The sequence below is a fragment of the Apis laboriosa genome, unplaced genomic scaffold (assembly GCF_014066325.1).
Source record: "Apis laboriosa isolate Shangri-la unplaced genomic scaffold, ASM1406632v1 scaffold13_cov153, whole genome shotgun sequence".
NCBI lineage: Eukaryota > Metazoa > Arthropoda > Insecta > Hymenoptera > Apidae > Apis > Apis laboriosa.
In genome coordinates this window covers 3,458,319-3,483,827 of record NW_025221370.1, presented here as the reverse complement: position 1 = coordinate 3,483,827, position 25,509 = coordinate 3,458,319, and the positions used below count along the sequence as shown (strand labels likewise).

General features: G+C 25.2%; 4 protein-coding genes across 8 annotated transcripts in view; 1 reads left to right on the top strand and 3 right to left on the bottom strand.

Annotated features, from left to right (window-relative positions):
- Positions 1-3,094: 3,094 nt before the first annotated feature.
- LOC122721040 (chromatin-remodeling complex ATPase chain Iswi) lies at positions 3,095-6,939 on the bottom strand. The gene has a single exon (XM_043948239.1). The coding sequence runs from the start codon at positions 6,770-6,772 to the stop codon at positions 3,743-3,745; it is 3,030 nt and encodes a 1,009-aa protein (XP_043804174.1). The 5' UTR covers positions 6,773-6,939; the 3' UTR covers positions 3,095-3,742.
- Positions 6,940-7,645: 706 nt separating this feature from the next.
- Positions 7,646-9,576, top strand: LOC122721048. The gene is made up of 5 exons (XM_043948263.1): positions 7,646-7,931; positions 8,160-8,418; positions 8,555-8,775; positions 8,845-9,186; positions 9,361-9,576. Exons 1-5 carry the CDS (start codon positions 7,676-7,678, stop codon positions 9,510-9,512), a joined length of 1,230 nt encoding a protein of 409 aa, XP_043804198.1. The 5' UTR covers positions 7,646-7,675; the 3' UTR covers positions 9,513-9,576.
- A 935-nt stretch (positions 9,577-10,511) lies between these two features.
- Positions 10,512-13,918, bottom strand: LOC122721041 (N-acetylglucosamine-1-phosphotransferase subunits alpha/beta). Its single transcript, XM_043948240.1, has 7 exons — positions 13,551-13,918; positions 12,857-13,278; positions 12,568-12,779; positions 11,593-12,385; positions 11,307-11,478; positions 10,988-11,175; positions 10,512-10,922 (listed from the first exon to the last, which is right to left on the bottom strand). The coding sequence occupies exons 1-7, from the start codon at positions 13,701-13,703 to the stop codon at positions 10,613-10,615; spliced, it is 2,250 nt and encodes a 749-aa protein (XP_043804175.1). The 5' UTR covers positions 13,704-13,918; the 3' UTR covers positions 10,512-10,612.
- A 607-nt stretch (positions 13,919-14,525) lies between these two features.
- Positions 14,526-25,509, bottom strand: part of LOC122721043 (putative fatty acyl-CoA reductase CG5065) — a 36,746-nt gene continuing 25,762 nt past the window's right edge. The window contains exons 1-8 of one of the 5 annotated variants that reach the window (XM_043948250.1): positions 18,891-19,024; positions 17,177-17,426; positions 16,643-16,959; positions 16,256-16,506; positions 15,954-16,137; positions 15,574-15,759; positions 15,233-15,490; positions 14,526-14,691 (exon numbers count right to left, since the gene is read on the bottom strand). In XM_043948250.1, coding sequence (XP_043804185.1) covers positions 14,616-14,691; positions 15,233-15,490; positions 15,574-15,759; positions 15,954-16,137; positions 16,256-16,506; positions 16,643-16,959; positions 17,177-17,416 — 1,512 coding nt within the window. In that variant the 5' untranslated portion in view covers positions 17,417-17,426; positions 18,891-19,024 and the 3' untranslated portion in view covers positions 14,526-14,615. Of the gene's footprint in view, positions 14,692-15,232; positions 15,491-15,573; positions 15,760-15,953; positions 16,138-16,255; positions 16,507-16,642; positions 16,960-17,176; positions 17,432-18,725; positions 19,025-25,509 lie in introns of those variants that run through there. The other 4 variants (XM_043948252.1, XM_043948251.1, XM_043948249.1 and 1 more) reach the window with 4 other exon arrangements.

The window sequence follows — 25,509 nt, the reverse complement described above, 5'->3', positions numbered from 1 at the left end:
AATTTATATAATTCAAAGATTTTGTTTATTGAATAAAAAGTGACCACTGTGAACTCAATTATTAAACTTAAAACTCAATTTCTGCGATACAATGTCGAATTTTATTTTGCATTTTCAACAAATGCAAACTTTTTTTTTTATTGTTAAAATAATATGCACATTTTATTTATTAAACATGTTGTGTGTCTCATATTTCCAGTGAATATCGTACTATTGTTATATTAACTATTATTATTAAGTCTACGATGTGCTGATATTTTTTGAAATAGGCTAGGCTTGTATATTTTATAATGTTAACAGTAAGATTAATTTAGTTGATTGTTCCAAAACATTACTCAAATTGAGTGAAATCTCTTTCTTTTTCTCTTTCAATCTATCTCTATCTCTCTATATCACTATGTATGTAATGAAACGTACGTAAGAATTATAAAATAAGTGAAACAATATCTGTGCAAGAAAATTGGTTTCTTGCAAAAGCACTAAAATAAAATTATATATAATAAAAAAATTTAGGAATTTTTATGTGCACATTTACTCAAGAAAAATGAAAAATTTCAAATAAATAACTTCTAAGCATGCATAGTTATAATTATTGTCTATACTATAATCGAAATTCATTTAAAATTTAATACAATATTGTAAAAAGAAAAATATCCAAATTCTGTAATGGAAATGAACTGCGTATATGCTAAATTCTTTGACATCGCAGAGCAATTATAATCGAGTTGTAGATTTTAGATAATAAATTGTAGTATACGTATTAGGTACAAAAAATATATTGTATATATATTTATATATATATATATGTATATTATACATTATATATTTATATATACATATATATACATTTATATTAAATACATAAGCGGGATAAAGTTGTTTATCGCGCTATGTAATTTATTGGTATTACTATTGTTATTGCCATTATTGCAAACTTTAAAATGTAGACAGATATAATCATTCAAACTTTAGAATATTAATAAAGTCAAGTGATATACACTTGCAATAATATATATTAAAGAATGAGGTTTAAGAATGAATTTATAGAGACATCAAATTTTGATCGTGTATCGTAACTGCTAATTGTCAATATAAAAAATGTGTTAATCGGAAATATAAATTTATATTTTCATATTTTAATTAGGCCCATTGATACGCTATTTAATCAGTAATGCATTAAATTTCATTTATTATTTTTATCATTCATTTTGTCAAATATATAACTTTCTTATTATTTTTAATAGTTTATTAGATTATTATTATTATTATTAGTTGTTTAGAAATTTTTATCTTAATTATTATATAAATTCAATAAAATAAAAAGGAAAAGAAATATACATATGCAAATATATGTATATATAGAGTAAATTTCGTTTTTAGTATAGCTTATATCTCAAATATTATGAGAAAAATAAAATATTGTTCTATGTTTTCTTTTGTTTTTCATACGATTATCAAGTTTTACAAAATGAAAATTATAATATTTAATAATTTTTTTATTTTTTCCTATTTAAAAAAAAGTACATTTTTTATTTTTAAATATATAATCTCAAGTAACATTGCCTTCCTATTTCGCTTAATTTTTCTTTCTTTGTATAATTTTTTTCTATTTCTAACCAAATACGAAATGTAACTTATCTAAATTGTATGGATAATTTTATATATATTAAAATAACTTGTAGTTGGGCCAATCCTTGCCATAAGTGATTTATATGTATAACATTATAGAAAATTACATTATTATTTCTAATAATTGTAATTATTGATGAATATATTACATTTATTGTAAACTAAATGTATTCTACTGCCGATTAATCTCAGACAGAATGATATTGCTGTAACATTTCCGAAAGTATGTGTAGTAAATTAAGATAGCGATACATTAAAGAAATATTTAAAAAATAAAAAAAAAAAGAAGAAAATCAAAGTAAATTGAAAAAAAATAAAATAGGATAAGCAATTATCATAAAATGAGGCACTTTAATTTCTTCAAATTTTTCTGTATATCCTTTGATGTAATTTAACAATATTTTTAATTTGTTTCTTTTTAGATTAGCGATATTAGTCATATCTTAGTATAAATGTGAAATAATATTATGTAAAATATTTGTTATCTGTTAAAATATTTAATTTGATACTTTATTTTATTAATACTAAAATAATGAGAAATTCATTCTTAAAAATCAGTATCAATTAAAACTGCTAATTGTTATATTAACTATTATTAAAATAGATTAGAATAACCCATGATGATATTAATAACTCTTATAATCTAAAAATTAATTTAACCAGAAAAAAAAAGAAAGAAATATTTAATTAATTATTCTATTTTACCTTTCAATATTTATTAAAAATTTATTTTTTATAATGTTAATATAACACAGTAATAAAAATTTAATTTTTAATTTTAAATAATTTTTTTATGACATTTTATTTATTAAAAGACATATTTTTCATGTTTTTTTTTATAATACTTCGATGAATTTACAATATAATTTCTTAATAATGTTTTTTAAAATTATACGTAAACTATAAAATATAGTCAATAGTTTAATTACGCATTTATAAAAAAAAATGTATAACTAGTATACTGATTAAAATATTCTTAAAATTATAATTTCTCGTAATTAAAAATTTATTTTTTATTGTAATTATGAAATTAAAAATTTTCAATAACATACCATTGAATAAATATGAAAAATATGAAAAAATATTATTGCTAGAAATGCAATAAACATTAGTTTCATGAAGATTAAAGTTTTCTTGCAAATACAAAACTTAGTATGATTTGATTTCGAAATTAATTTTTTGTTATCATAAAATATCCATAATTTGGTATTTAAAATATATGAATTTATGTAGAATTAGGATACTATGTTATTTATTCTTATTTTCTATAAAATTTAATTTAGGAATAAGTAATTTGAGTTATATCTTTCTTTTCCTTATTGCTATGAATTCTGAAATTAATAAATATAATCATATATATAAACACAATTGAAATTTTCTTCTTATATTATTCACTATCTTCAGATATTTTTTAATTTGTTTCTTTTCATATAATAAGGTAATAATTAATAATTGATCAAACACATTGAACGTTTATATGATGCGGCATATATTTTATTCGTAAAACGAATTACAATGCCTAAAATCATAGCAAATAAATAAAATCGTTCACGTAATATTGCATTACAATTATTCATGTAAAATTAAATCAAGGTACGTATGTGGTTTTTTGTAATACATAGATGGTGGTGGCTGTGTGTAACGTTTTCGTGATAATTAAGTATATATATATATATAAAAAAAAGTCTCACTTTTCTTCATCAATGTCAAATAATTATAACTTGACTTTAACATTCATGAGGTGAATTGAAATCACTTGATACGTATAAATATAAAAAGTTATCTTGCCAAGGTTACACATGCAAAACCATTTCGAATATTGCTGTCAACCTATGTTTGTTAATATTAGATACATTATTCTATTGTTAACTAGTTTTCTTCATGACTTTTAAAGATGATTCTTCATGATTTTTATCATATCAAAAAAAAAAAGCATGTCAAATTATATTGAAATATAGATTGTAGGGAATGAAAAAGAACGAAGTTGCGGCTTTTACAGGTCCCTTTGAATTTAAAACGATGATAAATCGTTAATATCTTGAAGAAGAATGAATGATGGAAAAATTATTACAGGTCAAGTTCGTGCTCTTTAAATGAAGCGTATTTCTTTTTTTTATTTTTTCTTTTTTCGTGGTTTATCTTGTGGTGCCGGCAAATTTTCCTGTTTCCGTTTCGACGCGGGTTTTGCTCCAATACTGCCACCTTTTTTCCTCCTTTCTTGTCTTTCTCGTTCTTCCAATTCTTGATTTTCACGTTCGATCAACGTGATCAATGTATTGCATCGCCGTTGTAATTCTAAAGCTGTGCGCGATTTCACAAACCAGTCAAAACGAAATTGTGGCGCCGATCTGACTGTGGCACGAAGCTCCTCATATACGTTCTCTTTGTCAAAGCCAAGCTTGTGTAACATACATACGAGAAATCGATCTTCTTCCTCGGTATAATTTTTACCTTTATTTGTTCCATATGCTATCCTCAATTGATGAAAAGGAGCACGGTACCTTGCCATTTTGGCATCCAAAGCTTTTTTGATTCCGGCTCGTCTCTGTATTTTTGCTTCTCCTCGTTCAATTTGAGCCATTACTCTGTCTATATCTTGTAATTCATGACAACGTTCCCAAAAAACGGCTGAGTATTCCATGACTTCTTCGGGAGTTTTTCCTTCTACTTCTTTAGCTATATTTTCGATATCATCTCGACCATATTTTTCATTGGCTTTTATGAATTGATTAAAGTCTCTTTTTGTCCAATTTGTAAATCCTTGAGTCAGCAATTTCTCTTTTTCTGCAACCTCATCATCGGTTAAAGGTTGAGCTTCGTCTATTTTACGTTGCTCTTCCTTTTGAATTCTGGCAGCATCCGATCCAAGCTCTGGATTCTTTGGAACTTTATATCCAACTGTTTGTCGAAAGTAATATATCTCCTGATCAAGTAATTCAAATAATCGTGGCGGAAAAAATTGGAAATCTTGAACAATTGGTTGTTTTGGGGGTCTAGGTGCTTTTGGAGCTTTTGGTTCTGAGACTCTAAGAGCTTCTCTGAAATATGCATCAACTGCGTAATTTGCTTTACGTTCTCGTTTCGGCGGTTCTATCCAATTTCCTATACCAAGAATTTTTTGTTTTTCGCGATAATCCTCACCTTCAAATTGATAGACAGAATCCGTGGGTGCATCTACGGTAAAGTTGCGCAAAGAAGATTCACCCAAACTTTCTAATTTCTGTTTCATCTCCTCGGTTCTAGCTTCACCTTTTTGAAGAATGGTATCTATATCTTCGTCTGTAATAGCACTGTCTTTAGATGCAAACACTTCGTTTGCGCCATGCCTGATCATGTTTAACATTTCATCTTTATTCAACGCTGTTTGTTTCGCATCCACTAATCGTCCTTGTTGAATAACTAACTTATCTAAACGTAATTTAACTTCCGCACGTTCCACTATCTTTTCTTCTACAGTATTTTCTGTGATAAACCTAAATACACGAACTTGCTTTTGTTGACCTATGCGATGAGCTCGATCCATCGCTTGTAGATCCATTTGTGGATTCCAATCAGAATCATAAATAATAACTACATCTGCCGTTGCTAAATTAATACCTAAACCACCGGCACGAGTTGATAGCATAAAAATGAACTTCTCGCTTCCTGGTGCGTTGTATTCGTTAATTTGACGCTGTCTATCCTCATGTGCTGTATTACCATCTAAACGACAATATTGAAAACCTCTCCAGTGACAATAATCTTCTAAAATATCTAACATTCTAGTCATTTGACTAAATATGAGAACTCGTGATTCTTGTTGTTGTAATTTTGGCAATAATTTATCCAAGATTACCATTTTACCACAATTATAAACAAGATGTTCATCAGTTGTATAAGGAGGTCCAGGTTCTGCACCATCAAATAAATATGGATGATTACAACATTTGCGTAGCTGCATTAAAATATTTTGCAATCTCATTTTTTCAATCTTCCCTGCACCATTGACTATATCTATATCTTTCATAAGTACTTTAGTATACCATTCTCTTTGCATTTTACTAAGACCAATGTATACTTTAATTTCTTTTTTAGGTTTAAGTCCTTTCTCTACTTCAGATTTCAAACGTCTTAAAAGAAATGGTCGAAGAACAGCATGTAATCTTTCAACTAAAGAATTATCACCTAAGAAACTATTAGTATTAAACCAAGAATCAAAATCATCTGAACTATTAAATACATCTGGTAATAAAAAATTGAGCAAGGACCATAGTTCATGAAGATTATTTTGTAAAGGTGTTCCTGTTAATAGAAGACGATTGGCTGTTTTAAACTCCCTTAAGATTTCTGACAATTTTGATTTTTCATTTTTTATTCTATGAGCTTCATCAATTACCATATAACGCCAGTTAAACTTTTTGAACACTGATTTTTCTTTTATAACCATTTCATAAGATGTTACACAAACATCCCATTCCCCAGGCATCATAACTTCTCTAATGAAAGTATTTCGAGTCTCTGCATCTCCAATGAGACACACTGCTCTTAAACTTGGACACCATTTTTTAAATTCATTCATCCAATTTGCCAAAGTAGATTTGGGAACAATGACTATATGTGGGCCAGGAATGTTTCTAAAATGTTTCATGTATCCTAGCAGTGAAATAGTTTGAAGAGTCTTACCAAGACCCATCTCATCAGCCAAAATTCCATTGATACCATGCTCGTATAATGATATCATCCAATTCAAACCTCTTATTTGATAATCTCGTAACTCACCGGATTTGATGTAATGTGGCGAAGATTCGAAACGCGTCGTTGGCGCAACACTGGCATTACTTTCGGCCAATAATTCTTCATCTTCTTCTTGTTCTGTCTTACGGTGTCTATGATCACCGGAATCAGTTTTCGCTTGATTTTCTGGTTGTTTTCTAGGTCTGCCAGCTTTAACTTTTAATGGACTCCCAGCCTTATCTTTCTGATTATTTGTCATAAAATGGGAGAATATTTCAGTCTGTTTTAGTAAATAATCAAATCGTTTACTTCGATCAGTTTCTAGTTTTGTTTCAAAATCACCACCTCGGGACGACGTGGTTTCGGCCGAAGATCCATTTGAATTGTCTCCCGTATCTCCTGTGTCTGCATTTTCGTCCGGTTTTGACATTTTGATTGTTTTTGTGACGTACTTTTTATGTGTACAAGTAAAGTTTTAATTAATTTAATATATATTTAAGTATGTGCTTGATTTAATTGAGTATTCGTGTATTAGATTCGATCTTCACCGTGATGATCACAAACGCATAACATCAATCACCGCCATAGTGGATCGTGTTATCCCTCCAAAACTATGCTATAAATAACGCCATCTATAAGTATCTGTCGAATACGTCACGTTACGAGAGGGAATATTCAAATATATTTTAAACAAATATTGTGTATTTTCAAATATATTTATTGAAATTATATTGATAGAAATTATATTGATAATATATACTATACTTTTTTTCACTAATTTTTTTTACTAATGAAAAGTTTTGAAGTAAAATTCGTATATTTGAAATGATAATTAATTCTTTTTTTAAATAATATATTTTAAAATATATATTTGTAAATATTTTTATTGATTTTTTATTTTTATATTCTTAATATTTTGCATGAAATTAAATAATATTAATGTAATTATTAAAAAAAAAAATTATAAAATATAATTATAATTTGTTATAATATATATTTTAATTATAATTTGTTATAATATATATTTTTAAATTTTTAAATTATAAAAAGAATAATAATAATATATTTATATTTTAAGATAGAATGAATATCGATGAAAAAAAAAATATTATTTTTATCAAAAATTGATCATTTTCCATCGATATTGTTTCCTAGACGACAAATTCGCGAACAGGTAACAAACAGTATACTTGACACAGTGCACTACTGTATACTACTACGTTATCCAAGTTAATCTTAGGCTCGTTTCGTACTGTAATATTTTAAGAACTTCAATTTGTTCCTTTTTAAAGTTTTTGTTCTTAATAGATTGATATTTGCTAAAACTTAAGAAATGTCTCTTGCAGAACAATCAGTTTCAGAACATGAAGTTATTGTACCACCTAATTTGCCACTAATTTTAAAGGAATTTTGTAAGGCGGCTATTCGAACTCAACCGTATGATTTACTTTTATGGTCCAGTTCGTATTTTCGAGCATTGGCCGATGGAGAAGAACCACCTACGAAATTGAGATTGGAATATCCACCACCGAATACAGCTTCCGGTTTGACTTTCGGCTTCCTGAGAATTTTACTTCGACAATTTGGAGGTAATAATCATTTGAATATAAATATTATACTACATAATCGCGATATATATATTACTTTTTATCGATTATTTTCGTAATAATATTCAAAGACATTCTATGCTGTACATTACATATTTAAATAATTTTTAATAAATAGAAATAAAATGTAAATGAAATATTTTTCAAATTATGCGGATTTTTATTTTTTTTTATTAAAATTATATTTTCAAAATAATGTTTTTCGAACAGATTATAATAAATTTTTACCTGTGGAAACGATTTTAAGACGATGGGACTGCTTGTGTTTGGATCGTCGAGATCTAAATTTAATTTTGATGATAGGAAAATTTCGACGAAAATGCCAAGTAAAAAAATTTTTGGCAATCGCCGTTGGACTTTTAAATTCAAGTCTCTTTGAAACAATGCTTATGATTTGTGAACTGTTCACTCATGAACCTGAAGGTGGATCTGCTATGGTTCCTGTTACATTTTTTTTGGAAATATATGGGTATATAATAAATTTATATAATATATAATGTTAATATTTACAATATTTAATATTATTTCATATATATATTTTATAAAAATATATATATTTTAAATAAATTAATGATTAATAATATTAATACTTATGTATTTTTTAGATATCTAGCGGGACTTCGTTGTGATGGAACTGAAAGAGATTCTGCCGATGAAGATCCAACAGAATTTATTATATGGGATTCTGAATATTTTGCAATTCAAGAAAAAAACAAGGAAAAGTTTTTTATAGATCGTGCTTGTTCAATTACGAGCCAAGATACTGAAGCTGATGTGAATTTAGATTTGGAATTAGTATCAAGAGAAGATATCGATTCTTCAAGAAGTAAATTTATCTAATAATTATTTTTTATATATATTTTTCACTTAATTTAGAAAAAAAAATTTTTTACAGCGGACATAACACCACAATTGAGCGACAATTATATTAATTACAAAAAAACAATTGAAGATGAAGTGAAACAAGACTTGTATAGTAAGAAACTATTAAGAATGGAATCTGAAACTTTTGTTAATGATGCTGAATCAAGTAAAAAAATAGATTCTAATGATGAACAGAAATTAAATAAATATGAAAATGTATCTGCGAAGAATGCGACTAATAGCAGTACATCAGAAGAGAATTATAGTAAGAAACATAGTATACGAAGTACAGAAGATAGAAATATAAGCGAAAAAAGGAAAAAGAAGAAGGCTTTAGATCCAAAATTATTCAAGTACTATCCCAATGTTCCTGGTGAGACAATTAAAAACCATTAATTATAAATGAAATCGTTTTTTTTTAATTATAAAATGATTTGAAATAATTTATATTTTATGATTGTTTATAAATTAAACATTTTTTATATGATATAATTATATATTATTATAAATTTTTATATATACCCATTATAATTTAATTTAATATCAGGTATTGGACCTCGGTTATCAGCTGAAGAAGTAGCTAGCGTTGCAATATGGTTGAGTGAATGCGCAAAAGTACAAGAAGGTATGGTTGGCCCGCGAAATCTTCGGCATATGAATTGTCCTCCTTTAGATAGGCAACAGACATCGGACTCGTAACAAAATGCAATATGATATAATTAATATGAATTTGCAAAAATTTTTAAATATTAAACATAGAGCACAAGTGAATGTAATAATTATAAACACATCTTATTTTAAAAGCAACTTTACTTAAAATAAAAATTAGTTTATATTTTAATTTTAATAATTATTTGATTAAAAGATATTTTAGTTTGAATGAATATATATTCATTTTTTTATCAATAAATATTGAATGTTAGAAAAGTAGTTATAAGTAGAAAAATATATTATTAATTATATTTGCAATTATAGAAAAATCGTATTTTAGAAAAATTAACGAATAATTTTTCTAAAGATATACATAAATAATGTTTAAGCAATACAAAGTAAAATACAATTTTATTTAAATTATGTTATTTACACATTTTATTTTAAAAATAAAATAAATACAAATTTTGAAATAAAATGATAATATTCATTACTTCATCGATATGTAATATACGATAAGATACAAAATAATTCGAGACTTACTTTTTTAAAAAAAATATTTCATATAAAATTTGCATAATTTGATATTATTATTAATTTTAATGCATTAGTCGACGCAATTCATTATTTTATACAAAAAAATATTAATTTATTTTCAACAAATATTAATTTTAGTTTGAATTATATAAAGCTTATTATATGAAAGTTAAAAGAAAAGAGCAAAGTATAATATATACATAGTATTTTTTTGTTTATATTTTATATATATATATATATATATATATATGTATATATATATATATATCACAGGAACGTTTTATTTAATTTAAAAATGATGTTTAAATATTTACTTGTTCGTATATCATTTTATCTTATAAAATATATAAATTTTTAATCAATTATATTTTTTAAATAAATCTTCTAAAATAAACAATTTCCATTTTGTTTTATTAAATATTAGTTTTAAAATGTGGATGGATCGACGAATAAAATATGTAATAAAATATAAAAATTATTTGTTAAAATAGTATAAATTTTATAAAAAAAATTACCTATATAAATATGCACAATTCCATGTTTAATAAAAAAATTTAGAAGATATCGATATATTTTAAATCGTTTTTCTCATTTTTGAATTTGTCTTAGTTTTAAACGAGTAAAATGGGCAAAGCCCGTATTCTGAATAATCTTCGTATTTGGTGATAAAAAAAGTGATAGAACGTCGTAATAAGCAATAAAAGAATAAGACATAACAATAAATTTCTGGTTCTTGTTCGATTAGCTCTCCATTCAAGGAGTTTATGTCGATGAGTAAAAAGATTTCGATATTGTAACGGTAATTCAAAAGTACTACGTAATGGATAGAGAGAACGATAAAAATCGTTCAATAATGCCCGAACTACTTCATTTTCAGCATGTCGAAGAGGATCCATATCATCATTTAGACAAATAAATTTTCTAAAATTTAATAATATTATTTGATAATATCTATTATTAAATCTGTAATTAGTGAAATTACTTACTTGGGATCCCTACGTATCTCGTCCAAAAGTTGTACTGTTAAAGATACGTTGCTCGTTAACATTTCAAATATTTCATTTTTTCCTGCTTTAATTATCTCATGTTGATAAAGTTTTTCTTCGCCAAATTTGGTTTTAACTTTTCTTGAAACTAATTCGCATTTTGCTATCAATTCCTTAGTTACAATTGGCTATAAAAACATTATAAAATATTATTATAAATAAATATATTATAAATAAATGATTTATATTTATATTTTTTTTATATCTTTATATTTTAGATATCATAATTAACTCATAATTAACAAAAAAATTTATTTACAAGTGATGAATCCAAATATCTTTCCCCTGGTGGTACATTTAGTATTTTAGTAATTTTTATATGATTTGAACAGTTTGTTATTGCATTTTCAAAATCAATAACTAAACTATAATCAAGAGGGAGTGGATAAAGTCTAGATAGAAGAGTCCTAATTTCTCTGTCTGACCAAGTGCTGAAAATAATAAATCACGAAAACCGCACAAAATTACTATTTTGAATAATATTTTTATTATTTTTTTGCTCTTTTTCTCTCTCTATTATTACTATTTTATAATAGTATAACTACCCTGATTTATCGGTGTCAAATATATCAAATATTTCTTCAATTGGTACATTCCGTTTTTCACTCATTAAAAAATAAAAATAGGAAAAAGCAAATTGCATATCCTCTGAGCTTCTAACTTTATGGTTAGATGTTCTTTTAAATTCATATTTGAATTTCTTTTGCATATCAGCAACAATCCATTTATCTATCAGATGAGGCATATGAGCGGGTACTCTTCTACGTTCGAATCCATATGCCATATTATATATTCTATTTACAAACAGCAAAGATTCAGCATATGTATCAAGTTGTCTCGTTCTAAGTTTCCATTGATCAGAATGATGTAATTTATGATTGATTTTTATAGTACTATTAACTTGTGGCAAATTTATGATATCATCATTTAAATAATGTTTCAGTAGCAAACGTCTTTTAGTTATATTTGATGTTTGAAATTTTACTTTATTCATCATTTTTGATAGTATTGATTTCTGAGTAGATATAATTTGATCATTTTGAATCAATTGTTCATTAAAATATTTCTCAATGGAACTTATATAATTATTTTTAAAATTATGAGATTTATTTATATTTAACTTTAAGTTTGTAGTCATATTTGATGGTGATGGTTGTTGAATAAATGTTTCTGTATCATTCCATATAGTACTTATATTTCTATTTCTTAATAAATTTAGAAATTTAAAACCATAGTTATTATCATCTAATGAATCTTGTAAAAGTTTGTGTGAATAATCTCCTTCTTCTTCAAGAGTTTCACTGTCAGTAGGAACTGGTGTGCTATCACAATCTCCTCCTACAAAAAAAATTTAAAAAATTGAATTAGATTTATACAAGATTTATATTTATATATATACAAATATGAATGTAAAAATATATATATATATTTATACTATATTTCTATTTCTTAGACTAATTTCTTAGATTAATAACTGATATAATTATTATTTAAAAACAAATATAAACAATGAATGCTACCATCAAATTCACATAATGTTGTATTACAAGCAGGATCACATGATCCATCACCCACCCAAGCCCAAGGACAAACATCCGAACAATCAGGAACCCACCATGCAAGATATATTTTTTGACCATTTGCTTGGGTAATAAAATCTTCTGGCCACACTTCTGCCCCTAACATAACATCATCATTAAAATATAAAAATTTATCTGAAATTCCAGGAATTCTGTAAAAATAAAAAACATATTGAGCATATTATAAGCAATCATTAACTATTATAAAATAAATGAATTTGATTACTACCTATGAATATTACTTTCAATAGCTGGACTAGAAAATGTTGGAAGATCACTTTTATTTATAAATATATCTTCATGAGTAACAAGTGTAACTTTAGGATTATCCATATCTAACCAACTTGGTATTTGACCATTTGTAACAATATACACATGTCTTACCCAAGGTGCATATTTTTCCAATGAACGTAATGAATATCTTAATTCATCTTTATCATTAAATCTGGAAGCAGCTGTATTAATATCAGTAATAGGAACGTGTTCTTTCAAACTTTTTAAAAAAACTGGATCAGAGCCATTGACCCATGTATACACAACATCTATTGGAACATGTTGACATAGCTTTTTTTGAAAAGAGATACCTAATATATTATCATTAAAAGAATGAAATACTGCTTCATATTTTTCTTTGCTCCAAGTTATCCACATCTGAAATATTTGTATTCAATTAAAATAAAAAAATTTGAAATTTGAAAAATTAAAATATTAAAAATTATAATGTAAAGATTTAAAATTTAAATTAAAATTTAAAATACTAAATACTAAAAACTAAATACTAATTTGATAATTTTGAAGATAAATTTTAAGATTTAAATTCTTTTTAAAAAAATTAACCATTTAACAAAATATATATTGAATAATAACAATTAATAAAGTAGATTTAGCATAAAAACAATAGAGATGATAATACGTTCTCTAACCTCTCCGAAATGAACAATACCAATAAATATACAAGTGAACGCCGTTAATATCACCAGTAAAGAATATTTATATGATAGAAGATCGTAACATCGACGCTGAAGTAATTTCCATGTGCTCATTATATTGATAAAGATTCTGCATGCGATTAACATTGCTAAAACTGCTGTAAGAATTCATGTAACACTGTTTACAGCTGATTTTAACCGGTAAAAACTTCGATACATAGTAAATAACCATAGACAAGATAAAGTATAGATTTAATATATAAGTATCTAATAGTGAAAAAAATTATATATTTATTATTTTTATTAATTTATTATTTATATACTTATTATTTAAATATTTTAATCTATATATTTTTTATATTAATAAAATTAAAAATTCTTATAAAAATTTTTATAATTTAAAAATATTCTTATTTGTAAAAAAGCTGTATACACCACATATAACACCGGGAAATTTGAATCTGAGACAATAATTTTTTGTATTTTCCATTATATTACAATTTATTATAAACAAAAAAAGTGAATCAAACATGAATTATTTATCCAATTTTTGTTTTTTCTAAGCTTAGATATAAGATTATATAAATTAAATTTTTTGCAATCCATTATCATTCGTTTTACAGTTATCAAAGTTATCAGATGGTGGTAAAAATGTTTTTCTATGTTATATAAAAAATATATTTGCATTTAATTAAAAAATATCTTTAAAATATAATTAAAAAATTAATTATATTTAATTAAGTAATATTTAATTAAATGATATTAAATTAAGTAAAAAAATTATATTTAGAATAAAGTATGATAAATCTTTTTTTATAAGGTTAATATATAATGTTAATAAATATAATATTGATATTTTACAAATCCTACATAATTAATATATCTGATAATTATAATTTAATAATATCTACTATATATCTATATACAACATTATAATATATATGTAGTTAACAATTTTCCTTTCTATAAAATTTTATTTTTATTTTTTGTTTTTAATTTAAATTTTTAACTGAAGAAATTTAATGTTAAAAAAATTATGAAATGTATAATACAAAAAAATTATGAAATGTATAATACAAATACTAATAAAAGAGTTACAAGTGATAATTCCGCTATTTGTTTTATGCAGTATAATCTGAAATAAATGAAAATTTTTATTATTTCGAAATATAAAATCTATTTTGTTTATCACACATTTTTTAATATTTTCGTTACTTTTACTAATACAAAAAATTTTTTTTATTTTATCAAATTTTATTCGAAAATAATTTAAAATCAATAAAAATTATCATAAATATTGAACATTTATCATAAAATAAAGATTTTGCAGAAAAAGTAATGCACATTCAATTTTCAAAAAATTTCTATTAAACTTTTTTTTTAAAAAATGATTCAAAATTATTTAAAAAGTGTTATAAATCGTTGAATTTGTTTTAATATTTATTCTAATTTTATATTAAATTTTATAAAAAATTTTATAAAAAATTTTATAAAAAATAAATATTAATATATGAAAAATTATCAATAATTTTAAAAACTGAGAAGAAATTTATTGTTATAAAACAAATAATTTTATCCAAAAAAAATTTTGCATCAATATATATAACAAAGATATTAAAAAATCTGTGATATTTATGATATAAACAAAATAAGTATATCAATATTATTTTACTTACGTTACCAATCGACTTCGAGTTGTTAAAGAATGTTTAGATACAGACAGATTATGTGTGTTTAATATTAATACACATTTTTCTATATATTTATCCCAATCTAGATTTTGTATGTCAATGATAAAATTATCACAGTCTTTCAACGTTTTTACATTTTTTTGAAGTTCAATCATATTATCATTTTGAAATTTCAAATCATTAAGAAGGAAATATTTTAACAAATGTAGTTTATAGTTCATGTGCATTACATATTTCATTATTCTAAAATATAATTTTCACAATAGATTATTATACAAAAATTATTGTCCAATTATTCATTGTTTCAAAAGTGATTAAATACCTACCTGATTTTATTACCTAAAAGTTTTGCAAAAACATCATAGACAAGTGCAGGAAGTGTATGCAAAAAAAATATCAAGATCTTGAAAATATATCTGTTATTAACTAGTATAACATTAGGATACCATACCATAGTTTTGAATAATAATTTTCTTGAAAATTTTATTATACTTGAACTATATTTATCCCATCTGAAAAGTCGAAAAATATTTATATTTATAGAATTTTTAATATAAATAACATTAAAAATAGATTTTATACTTATATATAGTATTATAATAAATATCTCGCAAAATATTGTGTATCGTTTCAATAAGTTAATGTTATAACATTTTATGAAATATTCTAATATTTATGTATGAGTATGTATAATAAAAATATGTACGTAAGAGAATTCCCATTATTCGTGCAATTATAAATTTTAATGGTATTATCACATTGGATCGTTGTATACCACGCAACACATATTATTGTATCGGTCACATAATCAATAGGCACTATGTTTGCCTTATTATTCTTATTCCCATTGATCACTCTAATGATACCTCTGCACGCGCCAATAGTTAAATCTGTAATATCAAATCAATTCAAAGATTATTCATAATTCCATAAGAGATATTAAAAATATCTTAATGAGATGAATAAAAATAAAACAATATTAAAATAAGTAAAAATCTATCAAATTACCTGTAATTCCTTGAATTGAATCGTCTATCCAACCAGGAAACGGATGTTTAATCGCAGCAAAAATTATACTTGGCCTCACTATTGCGATCGGTAAACCTGCACCATTGATCTTTATAATCTTTTCCGCCAAATTTTTTGTAAACGTATATGTGTTTGGAAAAGTCTCTAAAATCTTAGATTCCAGTACATTCAATAGCTCATCGTTTAGGCCATTGCACATATCTATGATCGTAGAAGGTTTTATATTTATGCTGAAATATTATTAATATTATTAAAAATGAACCATTATGTTTAAAGCTATATACGAGTACGAGCACAATTAAATTTATAGTAAAAATTTATCTTTCAATAAACCATTTAGAATAATATTAGAATATTTAAACTTACTCGTATATCGTTTCTTCGATTATCGATATATTTGGATTACTGTAAGCTGTGCTAATGTACACGCAACTCATTAGATTTTTCATAGATTTGCATAATTCTAAGATATACAAAGGGCTCTTCGTATTCGTTACGACAGCCTTTTTTAACGGTTCGTTGAATTTCACTGTAGCTGCTACGTGGAAAACTATGTTTACTCTTTCTATTAATAAATTTTTATCGCTCGAGGATAGGCCTAAGTCTGGCAGGGTTATATCCCCTTTTATCAAATGAATCTTGTTTAAAATTCCTGGATCCTTTTTTCGTATTTCATCGAACAACTGAAAAGCATATCAGTGACAGCATTACTGGAAATTGAATATTTTCAGGAAAATATATTTTATTTACAACTCGTTTGTATCTCATAAATTTAATCTACGATTTCCAGTTTTTCGCGAGATTTTGAAAATGCAATTTTTCCTATTACTATTGATCTTATCTCTCGTTTCATTTCATATTTCGATATTATAAATTAATTAACATCGATACGATATTTACGCAATTTTCCAAAAGATGTTTGAATCGTTGTTCGATGGATACATTGTTCTTGGATCGGATGAGGATGTAGATTGTCGAGATACGGGAACAAGAGTGCAGCAATTTTTCCACGATAGCTTTCCCCAAATAACCAGTGGCCCCGGTCACGAATATTACAGAGTTCGCCAGAAATTCTTCGATGGATCGTTCTTCGCTTTTTCGATCGTTTCCTGAATTAATCGGTGCGTTCATCCTTTCCATTTTCTCGTCTCTAATCTCATCGTATAATGAAATAATAAAAATAATTAATTCTCTTATTTATCCCGTGCAATTATTACCAATATTGTTTAAATTTATCCTTCGATAAATTTAATTTATTTTTATTTTAAATCTTTCGAATTATGAAAGATCTAACGATCTAAAATCTCTAGTCGAGAATAATTTTATTAAACTAATTAATATAAAAATTTTCATTGACATCTTTGAAAAATCTAATTCTAAAGATCAAAATAAATATAAAAATTGACATAGAAAAATTTATTCGTTTAAATTCAGAAGCAATAAGTTTGTATTAAATAAAACGAGATGGAAATAGTGATATTTCACCATCATCTCTGTCTCACTTTATTTAAAGTGAATACTTTTAATTCTTTATTAATTTAACAAATAAGATTCGATTGATACTTTCGTATACTAATTTTTATTTTTGACTTTATTATAATATTTTGATCTTTAGCAATATCGATAATATTTCACATAAGATTGCACAATGAAGTTTTAATTAATTTCATCATTAGTTTTCATCACAACTATATATAATATCAAACTCACGGGATTATTTTACACAGATCACACGCAGTATTGAAATTTTTCAGATTATTGTCAAATTGTATTGAATTTTGAATTTACTCTATTTTTCCACGTGAAAAATTTCACTCCATCTTACAAACCGGGTTTACTTAACTTTGGGACAGTTCTAACTGTTAATCCAGGATATAAATGTGTAAAGGCACTTTATTATTTTATATAACCACGAATAATTTATATCGTAAGTACGAAACCCTCGATGGTATAGCTCATCGATTGATCGTGTTCTAGAAAAGAGTCTCGTGTCAAGGCGTATGAATGTCATATTTTTTTTTTTGCCATTTCGTGAAAATTGTATTTTCATTAAATGAATTACAACATTGGTCTACACCTAAGATCGATATTCCAAAAATTTAGACAATGAATATGATTAGAAAAAATTAAACGAATAATTAATTTTCACGTGTTATTTTATATGTTATCCTGTTTACAAATTGTTATCTTTAATATTAATTATAAAATGGAAAATGGAAATAAAAGGTGAATGGAGTCGAGATAAATTCGATGTATCGACTAATTATCAAAGAGAAGCTCGAAACAATTAAAATTATCGAAAAAAACTACCCTTAAATGAAAGGCGCGAAGATATACGATTAGATAACAGTTAAAAGATATAATGGATCGAGCAATGGAAAACTAATATTATTTTTCACACTTTTCGTTATTGTCTCTACTTAAAAAGCTTAAAAAAAGAAATACTTACAAAAGAGAAAAGCAACGGAGATGCTATTTAATTCGGGAGAAGTACGATTAACCAAACGTATGTGTATATCTATTATTAAAAGTTTAACCTACTCTGCATGCAGAATTTTAATATAAACAAATAAAAATTATTTTATTAAATAAAATAAAATATTTATTTTAATACCGTTTTTATATCGTTGTACCGTTTCTCTTACTTTTAATTCCAAAAAATTTTCATATATGTTCTTCATTGAACATATTAAATGATATTAAATTTTAACAATCCCGGACTGGTTGTCTCATGTTGGAAGAATCGGTCGAGACTGATTTGTCGAACGATTCGAATCGATTTAAATAGTAGTTCAAGCATTCATTTCGTTATTAGGAGGGGATAGGATAGAAAAAGCAGAAGAGTATAAAAGGAAGCGAAAAATCTACATACGCGTATAATAAATAAAAATATTATTGAAAGCTCGTTAATGAAATGTCGAGAGATAAAAATGGTGTGTGTGTACGGACAATTTTTCACTATATCATTGTGATTTCGTTTAATCGATACTTGGTCAACTCGTTAGATCCATTATTTTTGAAAATGAAATTTAAGGCTATATGTTAAATCTTTTAATTTTGATTAAGATTATCCTTCAAATTATTCGAACGAATTATTCAAGAGAGAAGATTTGTCTTTTTATATATCGTTTGTAACACTTGTGTTGTTTTAAAAGTGGTTCATTTCTATCGTTCTCTTTTGCTTTTCTTCATCTTTTTTTTTTTTTTTTTTTTTTGGAAAAGTTCTCTTCGCTACATCGTTTTGTGTAAAATTTATACAAATTCTATAAATTTTCTTTGTTACTCGATTTCCAAAGTTCAATATACTAATCCAACCATTTATTAATCCATTATCGTTCCATTATCCAATAAATCGTTCAATAGTATTAGAAAACGATATTTTATATTATTATATTATTATATATTTTCGTTGTTTTTTCAAGATTTTTCACAGCAAGAAATTAATTTAAACAAATAATTTAAAATGAAACGACTTTCGATTTGCCTTTATCTCTTCTAAACTGGAAGAATATGTTAGCGTTTATTTATTCTCCTTTCATTGAGAAACTTTGAAAATTAATTCTGATTGAAATTTCTTCTCTTGCAAATGCAATTAAATTAGAATTCTTTAACGTCAATCTAGAAACAACTTCCTACTAACATTTAATTTCTCCATTTTAACGAATAAAATAGATTTTACTTCTTTGAAAATTCTTCTTCTTCAAAAAAAAAAAATTGATAAAATTCAAAAATAAATTTTTCTTCGATAATTGAAATTCTTCGATTTCTTGAAATTTATTTTATTTTTGTTGAAAGTTCTTTAATTTCAACTGTCAGATTTTCACGAATTTAAAAGAAAAAAAATTTGTCGATCTATCTCTATTTATTTTCCTTCCTTATGCTCAACGTTTATTTATCCTCTTCCAATATTGATTATGATTATCTCGAAAACTTATAATATTGCACATATTGCAATATGTAGTATTGCAATAGATCTTGATATTTGAAATATATCACGCGAGGTAAGACACGTTAATTCACGATTAAATATTAAATGTCATCGAACGGGAGCATTTATTTGTTTAAGCTGTTTTTAATGGTTTATTACTATTTACCCGATTATTCATATACGTACGACTTTTATCGATTTATCTATCGTGTATTTTTTATCTCTCGTTAATCTTTCATCAAACAAATCAAAATATTGTACAAATAATAAAATATTACAATTGATTTTCGAATCGATTATTATTGATATTTTAAAATTAAATTAATAGAAAAATATTTCAAATAGGTTTCTTGAATTTTAATTTTAATATTTCAATCTCTGGAATAATTCCTCCTGGACAAATTCTCTATTTTTGTTTAAACATCCTTTTAATATATGTAACACATAACAGATATCTGAAATAATCATATCTATCTGTAAAAAGAAAATTGAAATAAAAATAATATAGAAAAAAAGAAGTATATCAATTGAATCTCCTGTAGATAAAAATCTCAATGTATTATATTAATAATGTTAATATTTCTGGCCTTTAATTACAATTTTATCAATTTTATCAACAAACAAACCTTTTATCATTATTCTTCAATGTACTTATAAATTGCAAATCTTCAAATTTCTAATTGAACCTATACTTTTGCATAACACTACTGGATTGGAATTTCGACTTTTATAACAATAATAATTTTTTATTTTTGCAAAACTTTCTGCAGAAATCTAACAGATTTAAGACGATTATTCACACTTATTCTACGATTATCTACGATTCATTCTTATTTCCTATTCTCATCATCATGAATAATAGAAATGTTATTTAAAGGACAAAAACTGGAAAAAGAAAAATCTCTCAAAATTATCGATCAGAAGAAGATAATTGGGCCTGAATTGGGTCGTAATTGGACATACGATAGACGTAATAGCGAGAAGCCAAAAATTTATCAGGATTCTTGGAAAGCATTCACTTAAGTCTGTCATTCTCTTGAGTGAACCTTCGAGAATGATATATATATAGAGGTGCAACATTCTTAACCAAAATTAACTCGTTGAAAAAAATTAACTAGTTAAAAATTTCGAATAAAGTTACTTTATTTAATTACTTATTAAAATGCTTGAATAAAAATTTATTTTAGTAGATATTTTCATATAATCTTTAATAATACTTAAATTTTGCCCATCCTAACCTTAAATAATATTAATGAATATCAATCTACTCGTATATTTTTGCATCTCTCTAATTGTTTCTATATATACAGGATTGAGTTTTAATTTTGTAACCTGTAGAAGATAAAATGAAACATCTAAAATGAAATAGTTTCGACGATGAGCATCAATTGTTCATTGTTTCAACCTGATTCGACTTCAAATTTCATGAAAACGCTCAAGAGTGCCGAATTCGATGGCTCAATAGAGTTGGATCATTGAGAATGGAATCTCGTTTCGAAGGCACGTAATTTATCTCTTAATGTACCCTCGGTTTAAAGAGGAAAATTAGATTAAGAATTGCATATTAAATTAATTGAAAATATTATAGAAAATTTTATTATGTAGTTTGATTTATTTTTATTTTTTACAAGTTGATTTATAATTATTCCAATATATTTTTCGATTAATTTCATCTATCAACGTTACATGTATATGTATATAATTTAATTCTCTAATATATAAATTTATTCCAAGAATAACTTGATGAAGGAACCGATGAAACGATGCACGAGAATCGTAATGATAAAATTATCAGCCATCACGAGCATTATCTATTTTTACTTTAAAATGAGTAAACTTATATAATCTTATTGTGTAAACGCATATATTGCTGTTTTCCAGATGTTTTTAACCTTTTAATCTAAAATTATTCGTAAATTGTACAAAAATACGCGCGTTCGCATAGTTCACCGATCTTTAAAATGAAGGAAACAAGATTAAATGAAGTCTTACACAGATCAGGATCATGTCGGAATTAATCGTCGGAATTTTATCTCGTAAGATTCTCCTTCGATTTCTACGCATAAAAAGATTCATATCTTGTACGTTTCACGTGTAAATTGGATGTCACGATCGCTTCGTTTCGTTTCTTTTTCCTTATTTTGAAACCGCCTTGCGATGCAGCCTAGCCAATCCAATGTACAACAAAAAAAGTATCACGTAGTCTGACATGATCCAGATTTGTAAAGGACTCTATTCAATCTTATTTCTTTTTATCATATATATATATATATATCTTACTATCTCGATTCCTTGTTATTAAATAAATTATTCCACAACAATTTAATATGAAATTTGAACGAGTTATGCTTGGAATTCGATCATTTCGAATAATTTTTTCTTTCTTTTCGGTATTATCATTAACATGGGCCGTGATACCATCGTGATTAAATAATTTTCGATTTCACCTACGTATAGAATACAAGGATGTTATCTACGCACGTAATTCAATTATCAGATCTCTTCATTTCTGTGACGTGGAGATAGAAGGAAAAAAAAAAAAAATAACGTGGAGACAAGATGTCGAATTGGTTTGCATAAAATGTGAGTATGATAAATTATCATTATTAATATTTATCATTTAATTACATCATTTTAGTAAAATTTTTTCTTTTCTCATACGTTTATGTTTATTATATATATTTTTTATTAACCATTATTATTATATGGTGAATATTTATCATTGAATATGGAAAACTTGTTAATAGTACTTAGGAAAATTGTTATGCAAATTTCAATATCTCATTAATATTGAATCAGAATTTCAAATTGAAAAATTATCGATCAATGACACATTATTTACGATTATATATATGTGCGAATAATTTTTCTTATTTTAAAAATTTAAATAAATAATTTTCTAATTGATGTTTTAATGATTTTCTAAAGATCACTTGATCATGAATTCAGATAATTCAAAATATGTCGGATTACATTAAATATTATATTGCATTAAACATCTTCGAGAATTTAATATTATTATTTCCCCCTCTTCCCCACACTTATTTTTACCTTATTTTACTTTACGGATTTGGATAAATAAAAATAGAAAAAGATAAAAAAATCATCGATTATAAGAAAATAAAAATACACGCGAATTGTTGAAAGCGTTTTTTGAATTTATTTGTACAATGTCGAATAGTTTTTCAATTAAGGGAGAAATTATATTACGTTGCACTTCTCAGAAACGATGTGGATAGATATTCTACATTTAATAAAATTGCAAATATCACCTCAGAAACATATGTAAAAATTATAAATATCAAATGACACGCGTATTATCACAAGTGGCATACGTATCTCTCCTATACGATAAAATTGTCATTCCCCGTGTGGCAAATGGTAAAATTAAATAAATAAAAAAAAAAATCGTAATATATTCATAGTTTTATAATATAAGAAAAAAATCGATTTTTAAATAATCAAATCGATGTCTGCATGAAAAGACATCATTCTTATTATAATTATTTAACTATTTTCATTTTTATTTTAATACGTCATCATAATAATTCATAAATCGTAAATTTTAAATTACGATCATTATCAAATTCGGATCAGAAACATCGCATGTTTAATAAAAATTTTTATCTCATTCTCAATTCTTTCGAATCCATTTCGAATCCAAAAAGTTATAATCATGAAGTATTTAAACTTCCGTCGAAAGATCCAAGCGAAAGATCCAAGGATGAAAACTTAAATTTATTTTGCCAAAAAAATGTATCGTTATATCTCGTGTCCATTAAGAAGAACAAAGGAAATATATTATTTATCGAATGTAAATCCCGTGATAATTGCTTCGAATTCTTTTCACCTTAAAATTTGGCAAACGTTTACGTGTCGCTTATCCATCTATAAAATCCTTTTTCTATAATTTTAATTCAACAATCTAATAAAAATATTTCATCCAAAACACACGATTCCTACGCCGTCCAAATCTAAAATTTATCTTATTAATTTATAATATGATACAATGTTTTGACAACGAAAATAACGTGTAACATATTTTTTTTATTATCGTTCTATACAACATATGGAAAATAAATCCAGTGAAAATAAACGATATAATGCATTTATCTTAAAAATTGAACGCGTAACATGATACACGTTATATATTCCGAGTTATGAAATGCAATTAGAGCATCGCGTAGATGATAAGTGATAATTTATGCACACAAACGTTATCACAATAGCGGTCACTTTTTGCAAATATCTCGAAAATTGAAGAAGCCGAGATTACGAGATTGGTGAAGAGAAAAGTTGATAAAAATGATGTCCTTCGTTTTCAATTATCATTAAAATCGACGAGGGGAAGATGTTTCATTCAAAATGATTTTGATATAATAATATAATAAATGAGGAATATAAATTTACATCCGTAAAATTTATATCCGTGAAATTATTCATTTTTATTGCAATTTTTGGTTATTAAATAATTTGATCGAAAGGTGTTCGAAAGGTGATACATATATTATTCTTTTATAATTTTAATTCAATTACTTAATATATATCTAATCTAAAGTGATTCATGAAATATATGATTCGTTTCTAATTTTAATCATCGTGATTAAATCTTTATTTCCTATAAAGTCCACGGGAATTTTGCCGCCGTAAAATTATTAAAAATATTCCACGGAATTCCACCAATTGGAATTGAAAATCGAATCTAATCGAAGAAACCTGTTCAATATTTTATTGGATTACGTCAGATGTGATTATATTTTTTTTCTGTAACAGATGATGTACTCGAACCAACGTGTTCTATGCGTTATCGAGAAAAAAAACCAAGATTTAAACAGCGTATGAATGAATCACTTTATCTACGCAATGACAATGACGAACTGAATTCGATTTTCACGAATGATGTAAAATTACGCAAAATCTTTCGTATATATACGAAAGTCTCCTATACGAAGACGTTCTTTTTATCGTTAAAAAAAAAAAAAACAAAAGAATTTATTTCTAAAATTTTGATTTAGCATTTTTGTTTTTTCGAATTGATTTTAATCGTACGTTACCATTGACCGATCTAAATAAAAAGGAAGAAAATTAAATTATGTTTTTTCCTTTAATTTGATTCTGCATAACTAATAATATCTCGTAACTTTGGTGAAAATTAATTTTATATCGATCAAAATGATAATTCTCAAGCCGATTTACCTCGTCTTTTAAAAAATTTGTCGATCAAATTCACATTTTAAGATTTTTACTATGTTTATCGATTATGTATGTTTCCTGTTATTTATCCCTATATTCGTATTTCGTTCTG

Coding starts and splice junctions, on each gene's coding strand:
- LOC122721041 (XM_043948240.1), bottom strand. CDS start 13,703: ATGTTAATCGCATGCAGAATCTTTATCAATATAATGAGCACATGGAAA. Junction 11,479..11,592: donor TTTGACACCGATAAATCAGG/GTAGTTATACTA, acceptor TATTATTTTCAG/CACTTGGTCAGACAGAGAAA. Junction 11,176..11,306: donor GATATTTGGATTCATCACTT/GTAAATAAATTT, acceptor ATGTTTTTATAG/CCAATTGTAACTAAGGAATT.
- LOC122721048 (XM_043948263.1), top strand. CDS start 7,676: ATGTCTCTTGCAGAACAATCAGTTTCAGAACATGAAGTTATTGTACCA. Junction 8,776..8,844: donor AGATATCGATTCTTCAAGAA/GTAAATTTATCT, acceptor AATTTTTTACAG/CGGACATAACACCACAATTG. Junction 9,187..9,360: donor GTACTATCCCAATGTTCCTG/GTGAGACAATTA, acceptor ATTTAATATCAG/GTATTGGACCTCGGTTATCA.
- LOC122721040 (XM_043948239.1), bottom strand. CDS start 6,772: ATGTCAAAACCGGACGAAAATGCAGACACAGGAGATACGGGAGACAAT.